At 41.0% G+C, this 12,825-nt stretch overlaps 1 protein-coding gene across 1 annotated transcript in view; it reads right to left on the bottom strand.

The window, feature by feature from the left end:
• COL22A1 (collagen type XXII alpha 1 chain) overlaps positions 1–12,436 on the bottom strand; it is a gene marked incomplete at its 5' end in the record, with an annotated part of 191,465 nt that extends 179,029 nt beyond the window's left edge. Inside the window, one exon of the mRNA XM_027899352.1 lies at positions 11,870–12,436. Within this exon, the coding sequence (XP_027755153.1) occupies positions 11,870–12,436 (567 nt within the window). The remainder of the gene's footprint in view (positions 1–11,869) is intronic.
• Between the last annotated feature and the right edge of the window lie 389 nt (positions 12,437–12,825).

Raw genomic sequence — 12,825 nt, 5'->3', positions numbered from 1 at the left:
ATCCACGCTTCAATTAACAACAACAGCAAAAATGCTATTTGCAGCAAAGGTGTCTTTCAAAAACATTAATTAAAAAAGCTGTCTCCGTTACTCTTAATTGTATTGCAGCAATTAGTTGGTTTTTAAAGCATTATCTCCTTGCTATAATGAGTCAACAGACTGCAGCTTGTAATACCACAATGCACTTCACTTCAAGGGCCAATTTATCACAGCATTCAGGAAGAAGCCTAAGATAAGGGAGAGGAAACCATCCATCTCACAGGAGCAGTCCCTTAGGGATTAAATAAATTTCGCAGCACAATGTTTGACCCAAAACACATGGCAATACTTGGTAATAGTTCTCTAAACTGACATTGTCTCCTTTCACTGCACAAATCCCGCACAGCATCAGGGAGCTGGATGAGAAATGCAGCAGGTGCACCTGAGCTTTCAACAACACTGGCCTGTATTTCCATCAGTAATATAAATCCCAGCAGACTGATTTACTGACACAAGGAAGCAAAAATTATTGTATTCCCAGAATGTGGCAGGGAAAGATTCAACTCTTTTGCTTTCAGCTGTCAGAGTGAAGAATCCAATGGGTAAGTTATATAAGCTCTCTCAAAAGTGAGTGGAAAGAGATAGGCATTTAGAGGTTGAGTCATGTCACCTGTCTTGGACAGTCATCCTCGAAAAGGATGAAACACTCTCTTGAGATGTCTGTTCCTCTCCACTGACTATCAGAAGAGCCCAGACAAACAACTTTCAGGCCACTGCAGTTAGATGATATGAATCTCACTGAAGATACTTGAATATAAAGGTAAAAAATTGTTTAATTCAATTTATGGATTCTCAGATCTGATCCAACATCTGCCTTGGACTCAGAAACATCCTTTTATCTGAGCTATTAGAGCCATTTGCCACAAAGAGTTAGCCCTAGTGACTAAAATTCTGCTGCACCATCCCACTTGTGTCACATTAGCATTGCAGCCTCTCACAGAGATTGTTACGTCTTCCCTGACAAAACAGAGAGGTTTTTATTTATATGACTAATATATGCCATCCATCTTGCTATAAAACCCTGGAGGAACAAAGCACAGTGATTGCTATTGCAGTGTAGCTAAACCAAGTCTCATGCAGAGGTGGTGGACTGGGTTGATTGTGTGTCATTACTTTGCAGTAAAAATGTTGACTGAATGTTGACTATTAATCTTTAAGGAAATTAATGGAGTTTAGAAACCTGACGTCCCATGAGTCTACTGTTCAACAGTTTAGGACAGAAAGTGACAAAAGCCACCTTACCCAACTGAGCTACCTTCCCGGAAAGATACCCTCCCTATTCTGGTCTGGACTAGCAGTAGAACCCACAGTTACCAGAATGCACAGCATGCCAAAAAGCATTTTATGCAGAACTTAGAACTATTCTCTAACATTTTTAACTACATTAACACAGCAGAGCCTGTAAGAATTTCTTAATTGCATTTTAAAGGACCTAATTAGTACTTTTTCTAAAAGCAGTTCTCCTAGGTGTTCAGAGTGCTCCCACTGCTTTTGTTTCACATCCTAAACAAGCTTATTCCTGAAAAGAAATTAAGTATTTGGGTGTAACTTGTAGGGAACTTGGTGGGATTGAATCCTTAAACCTGCAATTTACTAACAAAAAATAACCCACCAGCTAAACCACGCTCTGCCACTGGGGAAGAAGTATTCTCAGCAGACTGGTACATTACAATTCAGTTTTGTTTGTTGGCTTGGTTTATTTGAGAAAAAAAAAAAAAAAAAAAAAAAAAAAAAAAAAAAAAAAAAAAAAAAAAAAAAAAAAAAAGGAGAAAAAAAAAAAAAAAAAAAAGAGAAGCTGAAATTCAGAGGGCTGATAACCTTTACAAACTTTCCCAGAAGAAAGGATGCACCCTCTCACGTTACCAAAGGATGAGAAAGTAAATGGTTATGTTGTTTGAGTTTGAACTCCAGTAGTGTCATGAATGTCTCTTTTGCAGAGTAACCACAGAAGATTTACACGTATCACAGATCTGTTCAATCAGAGAAGGAGGGGATGCCCCATCCCTGGAAGTGTTCAAGGCCAGGCTGGATGGAGTTCTAAACAACCTGGTATAGTGGAAGGCGTCCCTTGTGTTCATGGCAGGGGGGTCAGAATGAGAGGATCTTTAAAGTCCCTTCCAACTCAAACGTCTCCATGATTCTATAATCTACTTACACCATAAAAATAACCCATTAAAACTTAAAAAAACAAACTTTGCTTTGGACCTGAGTAAATGGTGTCATTTCAATTTGAGGTCATTGTTGCTAATGAAGGAGGAAGAAAGGCCTGACTGCACAAGATCTGCTGAAATTTAAAACATTTTAGATTTGTGAAGGCCACACAGCAATGGTTTTCTCCTCATCTCTTTGATTTTCTTGGACAGAAAAGCCTGTGACCAACAGAAATAAATAACACAGGCTTCTAAAGACAGCTCAGCTGGACACAGACCTGGAAGCAGTGGTTTCATCCCAGCTCTTAAAAACAGGTGTTCCTGCCCATTTTGTTTCAGGATTTAATGCATCAGCTTACCTAGGCCTAAACACATTTTGTTCTTATCATTCATTTCCGCCTGTTAAACTGTTTCCAAAATCAGTTTAATTTTCAGGTGATGCAAAGACCTTGATTCAATACTTCGTGAAAGGTCACAAATTTTTCCAGTGAATCTATCTGATGAGAAGGTAGCAGAGTATTTGTTCTAAACTTTGTCCCAAGTGTCACAGGCAGCCTATGACCAGCAACATCTGTGTCCTTCCATGAGAACCAGCACCCCAAGTGGTACCTCCAAGCTCCTTCATTACACTGAACTGTAGGGTCTGCAGCTGTCATTGCAGTTACTCCTCACAAGACTTTGAGGCTGGGATATGTGGAGCCAGGAGCAAGAAAACCCACCAGCTCCGAGAGACCAAGCTCACCACTGCTATAGTGGGCTTACAGAAACACTAATCTCACAAGAAGCTTCAGGTTTCAGGAAACCCACTGTGTTTCAGAAGTATAATATGCTGTTGATGGGATCTTTGATGCATTGCAGTGGGGTTTGCATGCTCTGGAAAAGATCTATAATTTCTATAATTTGCAGTACATTTTCCCAGCTCCATCAGGAGAACTGGGACTAAATCTCCATAGCACCCCTCCAAGACCTGGCTTTCCCTATCCTAGATAGAAATATGGACCCAAATAAAGGGAGAGCAGAGGAAATCTTTAATTTGCAGGTGCACCTAACCACAGCAGAAAAGGTTTAGCTTTATTTATAGACTGTGCTCAAAGTGACCATTAGATTTTAATGGGAATAGTCACTTAAAGCATAAAAATAAACCACAACAAGGCAAGCCTAGAACACTAAGTTGTTAAATAAGTTGTGTCCTTTAGTCTGGGTCACTTTAGAGACTGTTAATGGAGGAAAAAAGGCCTGACTGCACAAGATCTGCTGAAATCTAAAATATTTTAGATTTGTGAAGGTCACATGGCAAGGATTTTCTCGTCATCTCTTTGTTTTTCTTGGACAGAAAAACCTGTAACTAAACATAAAACCTCAGAGGTTTTTTATGTGCCTTGCCCTAGTCTCTTGCTGAGCATCTGGCCAGCTTCAGCAGTATTTATTCTTTCTACTGAGCATTGTTTATCAGTCTATCAGAAGGCAAACACCAAGATAGACAGTACTGCCCCGAGGATGAGTCCTCTTTTTTACCCCATCATTTGGACTCCACTGGAGCAGACAGAAGGCCTCCTTGTGATTGCAGCTGGACTCCACAGCTGAAATTTGAAAGTACTGATCACCCACAGCTCCTGCAAAATCATTAAGGGCTGCAGACAGGGTTGAAAAGCAAGCCACTAATAACTTTCAGCAACATGAGAATATGTTTCAGCCTTTTGCCTGTTCCTATTTCTCTATTTCTCCTTCCCTTCTACATTATTTAGCAATGGCTCCCACAATCACCGCATATCCCCCCTCTTTTTTCTCTAAACAACACATTACTTTTTCATACGATGTGATTTCTCCTGCCACTGAGACCTATACTTACCCTGATTGTCTCAATATTTCTTTCTAATGTCTGGGACTTTTATTTGTTATGAGTCTAATCTCTTTGGCTTTACAATTAGTTTTACTCTGCATCAAACATTGCTCGCAGAGATTTCTTTCCTGAAATGCAAGAAAAACTATTACAAGCTAGGGGAGATGTTATCATCCAGCCAGATCCTGTGATTTCAGACAAGACATTATTGTCAGTCCAGAGATTCACTGCTTTGTGTAAAGTGATTGTGGTTTATGATGCTACTATTTGTTTGCAACTGCTAAGGAAAGAAGCTAGAGATAAGAAAGGTAAATGCAAAAGGTTTAATTGATCTCATTTTATTATATATCTATCTTCAGAATCTCATATGAATGTTCCCAGTGGTCTGTATGAAGTTTCAGGTTTGGAACATACTCCTTTTCTCACAAGCTCTATCAAAGGAAAGAAGTAAAATAATTTTTTTGTCACAGACTTATTTCTAAAACTCTGCATGACTGTTGGATTCATATCTTTTCTCCCTTAGCAAAAGAAAACGAGCGGGCCAGAGCTGCTGAAATATCCTCCTCACCTGGAGGCAATGTCTAAGACTTCACTTTTTCCAACGTACAAGGGAAGGAAAATAAATCAATAAATCCCTTTCTGAAACTCTAACACAGCTAACATCCATTCTAGGGGAGAGAAGCTACCTGGGTGCACAGAAATATCAAAGTGCTGCCTGGAGGCACTGACAGCCAGTCTGTATCTAAGACAAGGTGGTGGCAAGCTTGCTCATCCCTCCTACCAACAAATCCCAGCAAGATGCTCCCAGCCAGGCAAGGAGTGTGTCTGAGGAGGGAGAGCTCTGTCATCCCTCCCTGAACAACTGGGAGCTAAGTCAGTAGTAAAGCAGTCACAATTACACATACTGGAAGGCCTATTTAAGGAAAATGAAACAGAATCCTGAAGAGATCCATCTGCAGGGGATATTTTTGCTAAGCAGGTTGTTTATTCAAGGCAAGCAAGTTGTGCTGAAGCCTCAAAATAGAGTTTGAATTGGAAAAACCTGCCTAGCAATCCACTTTGCGCACACTTAAACCAGAGGACAGCAGAGCACAGGCTCACATCTGCAGTATGAGCATGTGGAGGATTTTCCTCCTTTTTCTCAAGTCCTTAACTAATGTTCATCAAGCTGGTATGAGCTCCTACTGCACCAAAGGAGAAAATCCAGGTCTTCCACTCCCAGTTAGTTGTTCTCAGTTTGTGCCAGTTCCTCCCCTGGGACAACACGTGTCCCTGTGGTTGCACGGTGAACTAAATCTGAGTAAAAACTAATCTGGGAAAGAAAACAAAAATATTCATTGGCTCCCTGCTCTAATTCATGGTGGGGCCACGTAAATGCCTGTTCTGGCAGATGGGAGAGGGAAGTCAGGAAGAACAAGACTTTCTTTTTTAGTAGCGGGACTGGTCATAAACCAGCACTATTGCAAATCTCAGAATAAACCTATTCGTTTCAGAGTGCCAAGGAAAATAGAATGTTTTTTAGAATCGGGGAATTGCTTAGGTTTAAAAAAATTTTTAAGAACATTGAGTCCAACCGTTAACCCAGCACTGCCAGCTCTAGCACTAAACCATATCCCCACGTGTCACATTTAAACATCTTTTAAGTACCTCCAGCGATGGTGACTTCACCACTGCCCCTTGGCAGACTGTTCCAGTGTTTAACTAATCTTAACCTGAAGAAATTTTTCTAATATCCAGTCTAAACCTTCCCCGGTGCAACTTGAGGCCATTTCCTCTCTTCCTATCATTTGTTACCTCGGAGAAGAGAATGACCCCCCCATCTGGCTACAACCTCTTTTCGTGTAGTTGCAGAGAGGAATAACATCTCCAGTGAGATTCCTTTTTTCCAGACTAAACACTCCCAGCTCCCTCAGCCCCTTCTCAAAAGATTCATGTTCTAGACCCTTCACTAGCTTTGATGCCCTTCTTTGGACTTGCAAAAACTGAAATGATCACAGAATAGAGCTGTAGTCGAGATCTGGGAAAACAATCATTTCTGTGTGACCTGTGGAGGAACTGAGGGCCAACCAGCAGTCATTCCCAGAGACCAAGGCTTCCTGCCTGCCAGACACCAGCTCTAAAATAATTTCATCTCAGGTGGTGATGACTGGACCAAGTGGAAAATTAGATCTAAGAGTTTCAGACATTTGATTTGAAAATAAAATGTTCTGTAAGAGAAAAAAATAATATGTGAATATCTCTGCTGTACTTCCTGGAGCCAAAATCCAAGATACCAGACTGTCCTTTAACCTGCTCAATGGCAGAAGATCACCACTAAACCCATGAAATATTTTATCTCCTCCCAACCATTAAGAGTGACTTTTTTTCTTTTATTTTCAAGCAAAAGATAAATCAGTTGGAAATTCTATCACAGACCTTTTATGCCTTCACAGGAAACTGCAGTTAGCCAGCAAGTGTGGTGATGAAAGGATGAGCAATCCTGTCATCTGTAACATGAGTGATTGCTAGAAGCTGGAGATGTTACAGAATTTAAGAAAGCCACCACTGCAGCTGTGGGAGAAGAGCATCAAGAAGCAGCAGGACATATCAGAGGTGACATCAGCTGGGTCACTGCCCAGCTGCAGCTTTTAAAAAAGCAGGAGTTGTCTGCTGAGCCTTTAACAGACTTTCCAAACCATCAGGAAGTGACTAGATTTTCAAGTGAGGATCAAAATGCTGCACGCAGCCTGGACATTTTCTTAAGCAGCACAATGAGGAATATTCCACTGAGAATGCTGCCTGTGGCAGATGTGATGTAAAATGAGCTAGAAGCACAAGACTTAGATCATCTTCATGGCACTTACTGTGCTGATCAGACTTTAACCAGTCTGTCAGACATCTGTTATTAGTCCAAACCACCTCAAGCTTCTCTGAGTTCAACAGGGAGGCAGATGTCACAGATTTTTTCCTAGTAAACGTATAGGTGCCCTTGCAGCATGCACCAAGTTCTGCCAAATGACAAGAAGCCTCATTCACATTTGTAGAAGGTTCCTGCAAGGCATCACAGGGATGAAAAGGGGCTCTTGCAGGAAGACCAAGCTAAGCTGAACTTCTGAAGAATCCACATAAAGTCATACTCCAACTATGACAATAAAATCAGTTCTACAAATTCCCAAACCCACAAACTGAACAAACTAAAACTACCACAAGTGAGTTCATGAAAATACTTTAGTATTCTCACTCCTAACATTTTGTTGAGTTTCACCTCCCTTCCTATTCCTTTATGTCTAATGCAAAAAAACTATGTAGAAATGAATGCTTTTACAATGAAATCCCAAAGCTCATCAGAAAGTACAAAATGGGGGTCAACAGTTAGGCAAATACCCTTAGGTGGTGATGTGCTCCAATGTTTCAGTATTCATGAGGGATTTGACTATATTGATTAGTTTTTTAGTAGCTGTCAGTCAAGACACAGCAATTCAGGTGCATCAGGGTCTCTGTGCATGAGATATTTTTAACACTAAAGGCCAAGAAGAAACAGCTTGCTGTTCTTCTGTGAATATATCATGAACCTGAGCAAAGCTGACCTTGGAAAAAAGAGACATCTCTGAAGGTTTCAGGCTATTCTTTTGGGTGTTGTTCAAGGTGTTGTCTTGAAAGCTGGAAGCCCTTTTTCATCAGTAACAGAACAGTGGTAGCATAAGTCTTATATTTTATGCATTTCTTTCACAGCTCAAAGTCAACAAAGACACATAAAATAGAAAAATAAATTTTGTGAATCATATGGACATGTGACTGTTTTTGATATCTTATGAGAGGCCTCACTACATCAACTGAAATCAATGACAAACCATCGATACCAACCCACTGTTGAAACAATTCAGCCTCATCTCCTTCTGTTTGCAAAACATTTGATGACTGTCCTTTGGTCTTCCACATACTTGCAGAGAAACTCATCAAGCTCACTGGCAACTAAAAACTGGTTGTAGACAGTCACTACTGAACATAGACTAATGCTGAGCATAATACTCCTGTAGTCCTTCCTTAGAAAACATCTGCTTATGTTTCTCCTCTTACTAGCTGTAGAAAAAAAACACACAAACCTTAGCCAAGACTGTACCTCTAAAGCCAAATTTATTTTCAAGTTGTGAAATCTAATTTTTATAGACAAGTAGAGGCTTAGTAATGGCACATGCAGGTCGTGTACTCCAGCGGTGCCAAGTCGCAGGCTTCTGGTTTATGGAGGCAGTTAAAGAGTGAGAATATTTCTGGAGAATGTTTTTTCTCAGCTTTGCAACCTGTATCTTATCACCTGTCTGGCTTAACGATCACAGAATAAACTCAGGTATTGAAGCATCCCAAGCACTGCAATCAATGTTTTTGAGAAACAATCACCTCTGAGCAGGTAGGGGTGTTTTGGTCACCACTGCAACATCTCCCCTGGTGGGGCTTAAATGGTGATAATGTTAAACACCAGTGCTGCCAATTTCAACACAGGCTGAAAACTTTGTACATGCATCAACTTATCAAATCCAGCTTTAGATAAATATGGGTTGAAATCAAAGTAATTTGCTCTCTTTGATAAGCATAACACTAGTATTTACCTACCAGCAGCAGATGCAAGTATATTTTTAAATATTCCATAGCTGTATGTTGTTATACATATAAGCAGGAACTGTATTTAGGAAGCATGTAGCATCTCTGGAATTTCAGCAGAATTTGTCTCTCTTGGTTTCCTGTGAAAGCATCACCCATTTTTGCCTGCCAGATATAGTCCAGAATGTAATGGAGATGATTGGCAGAAATATCTCCCACTACCATAGTGTCCTACTGAGCAGACATGTTATTTTTTGATTCTGCTATGCTTTCTTCCACAAGATCAAATGAAAGCTAAAATGCTATTAATGCATTTAATGACATATTCTTAGCAATAAATTCAGTCAAATATAGCAAGATGGAATGACTGAGTCTTGGACAGTTGTCCAGTGAGACCTGAGACAAGCAATTCCGAGCAGCTGCTGGCGTGAAATCCAGCATTTATATCACTTCACGACCCTTCACATTTTGTTAGCACAGCAGTACAAGGACTGGAAGACTCATCACTGGTCAGTACAACAAAAAAACTTCCTGCCATTTCTGTCCTCTGATTCGTGTGTCTCCCTAGAGCTCACAAGGGATTATGTCTATTAAAACCTGAGCTTGGCTATGGAAATATATGCTTTGTCTCAGAATGTGAACAAACTAAACAGAAGCTTGTTATGTGCCCTTGTCACGTTTTCCACACACCCAGCGGTCTGTATGTTCCTGTTTTATGCAATGCTGTAATTAAAACCACTGAAAGTTTACTGCAGCAGCTATTAAAAGTTTTACATTCTAAATATGTGGAAGGTCCAGCCATTACAGTGAACTCCTGCCCTGTTCCTCCTGTGTTAATATGGAATTTAAAAGTGCCACAGGCACATAAAATCACTTGGTCCTCTTCTCCATCAGGCTTCTTCCACCCTTCAGAACAATTCCACCTTACATTCAGATAACAAAAAAAGTAACTGCTCTCTGCATTAGTGTTTCTGCTGATGGTGGTCTCGCTATCTCATCCTCTATTTCAGTGGCTGGCTTCAGCAACAGGAAGATCTTCATGTTTGCTCAGATCTGATCTAAACATAATGCCTGTTAAAAACATTCTGCATGCAAAACAGTAAATTAAATAAGTATGATTTATATCATATTTTTATAGTATGCTTATATTTATATTTATAAGTAAGCATGATTTAATAAACTTATTCTGCCAAAGAGCAGCTTCCCTGCTTTACATGTAGGAAGAAAAAGACTTAGGGAAGACTCTGGGATAACGTTATTTAAGGGGAAAAAGTTACTGCTCAGGAGCAATTGTAGTCAGAGGCAAGGAGTGAGAGCATGTGAGAGAAACAGCCCTGCTGACACCAAGGTCAGTGAAGGAGGAGGGGAGGAGGTGTTCCAACCTCCAGAGCAGAGATTCCTGTGCAGGCCATGGTGAGGCAGCTGTGTCTCTGCAGCCCATGGAGGTGCAGGGATTCACCTGCAGCCCATGGAAGACCCAGTGCTGGTGCAGGTGGACATCTGAAAGAGGATGTGACGCTGTGGAAGCCCACACTGGAGCAGGATCCTGGCAGGACCTGTGGTCATGTAGAGGTCACACTGAAGCAGAGTGCAAGAAGTCCCCCTCCTGAGGAGTAGGGAACAACAGAGACGTGATAAACTCCTTACAGCCTTCATTTCTTACTGAACTCTAGTTCACCAGTGAAGGTAGAAGACCTTGGAGAGTGACTGCCGTGGCACTCGGCATGAAGGATGCTCCCAGTGGTCCTTTGCAGTCCAATGAGAACGAGTTTATACGCCCGTGTGGACGCAGTATGGGCTCAGAAAGCCACAGAAAGGTGGATTTATACTCTGACAGACAGATAAATGATTTTTTGAGAAGGCAACAAGCAATGACCCAGGCACAAAGTACAGAAAACACTTGCTTTAGAAAATATAAAATAATAGAATTCCAAGGAAAATCACATTTTGGAAATTCAGCAGCTGCAGTAGGAAGTTATTTGAGCTGGTCAAGTGTGCCCACCAGAAGGGCTTACTCTTCTCTATTACAGCCCAGTTGTGTGTATGATTACATAAGATTTTCAGGGAAAAAAGACTGATCTTGTTCAGTCTGCATAGCTTATAGGCATTATTTACCATGACTTCCATTTGAATTCATTACACTATCCATACCAATTTATGGCCAGAGCATTATGTTAACACTTTTTTTTTTTTTTTTTTTCCAAAATGGAGGTCATAGAGATCAGTGAAAGATCTTCACATCAGCTTCAAGGCCTATTTTTTTTTTGAGGCAACTTGTTGTCATTAACAGGAAAAACTTGCCAGCTCACAGGCCTGGTTAATCTAACACTGCAATGTGTCACAGCATCGCACCCAGCTGTTGTCTTCCAAGTTCAGACCATGAAACAAGAGTGGTGTCTCATGCTGTTGACTGAAAGAACTCACAGTAACCACAACACACACTGCAAAAAGCAGCAAAATCAGGTAGCTTTCATGGAGCCACTGAGAATGAGAGAGTGATTTGTCAGTGGGGGAAGGAGAAAGGGCTGTTTGATTGCTTTTCCCATTAAATGTCTGGGAAATACCACTCACAATGCTATGCCTGTCCTCTTCAGCAAGGAGCTGGCAATTCAGTCATTTATTCTGTGCAAATTCCACAGATTATTCTCCATTAAAAGTTGTTCAAAACATCACCGAGGCTTATGCTGTTGACAGCCAGAGCACTAGTGAATAGCAGTTGTCAGTAGAGTTGGGATGCTGAAAGGCAGAAAAGCACAAACATCCCTTTGCTTCCTTAAGGATCATTCCCAGAGCATTTTTTTTCATGGTAAAATGCTGAAAGTATAGGGGAAAAAAATAATTCCTATACAAAATAACCCAAAATCTGTGTATAAAAAAGATGTCATCCTTCATATTCAATAGTCCAAAATATTATGAAGTAGTTGAAAAATATCAGAACAAAAAGGAAATTCATGGTTATCCACTAGAAGCTGACCTATACAATCATAGAATCATGACATCATAGAATGGTTTAGGTTGGAAAGGACCTTAAAGATCACCTAGTTCCAAGCCCCTTGCCATGAGAAGGTACACATTCCACAAGATCAGGTTGCTCAAAGCTCCACCCAACCTGGCCTTGAACAGTGATTTCTTACAGAATCAGAGTAGAAGACAAAAAATAAAGAACTACCAGTGTAGAATTATAGGCATGAAAGAAAAAAACATCACACCTTTTCATACCTACATGCTAACTGAACCTATTCCAACTGTGCAGAGCTCCACTTACTTTCACAGAGACGTCTTCTCAGCTTCCCCCGAATTTTATCAATGGCGTTGTAATCAGAGACATGAAACACGTGAGCAGACTTGGGCTCTGAAGCAATCTCATCAAGTTCTTCTTTTAAGGCTTCTCCGACACCCACAGCAAAGATCCTAATCCCAGCCTGATGTGCTGCAGTGGCTGGATCTAAGACAAAATCCTGGCTCCTTCCATCAGTCAAAAGGATAGCCACTTTTTTAACAGTTCGGTCACTAAGTCTCCCACCAGCTTCTTTGGAAAAACTGTAGGTGTTGATGTACCTGAGAGCATCCCCAGTGTTCGTGTTACCCCCATAATACTGAATTTTTCGTGCAGCCTCTTTGATTTCCTCACGGGTTTTGTACTTTCCCAGGTCAAACTCTGTGGTTGGATGATCACTGTATCGCACCACACCCACACGGGTTTTGTCTGGGCCAATCTCAAAAGTTTCCACCAAATTAGACACCCACTGACGAACTTTTTCAAAATCTTCTTTTCCAACGCTGGAGGAGGCATCCAAGAGGAAGACAAGGTCATAGTGAACACTCTTGCAACCTGCAAGAGAGGCAGAAAATATTGTTAAGGGGAGATAAAAGCAGAGTACCAGGCATACCAAATATTCCCTAGGCATGACTCCCCAGAGAGCATTTTGGAGGAGGTGGCAAACTCTCTCCCTATCCTGCAGAGGAAGTGCAGATTCACAGCCTTTTTTTCCTTGTGATTCACCTCATCTGTTTCAAGACATCTGCAGATCAGCACACACTTCGCTTTGAAATGCAAGCCCTTTCTCTTCCCATGCTGCTAAACTGCCTCTGCTCAATCCTTCACCTGCACCATCTGCATTCATACGAAGCTATTTTTCTCTGACTTCATTGTAGTGCCTTTCTCCAGGCAATGCTTTGAAATGACCTTGGCAGATCAAGAGACCTGCCCTGACCTTGCCC

The sequence above is a fragment of the Empidonax traillii genome, unplaced genomic scaffold (genome assembly GCF_003031625.1).
Source record: "Empidonax traillii isolate 1590-97213 ecotype Southwest subspecies unplaced genomic scaffold, ASM303162v1 scaffold660:size391163, whole genome shotgun sequence".
NCBI lineage: Eukaryota > Metazoa > Chordata > Aves > Passeriformes > Tyrannidae > Empidonax > Empidonax traillii.
This window is presented reverse-complemented; position numbering and strand designations above follow the sequence as displayed.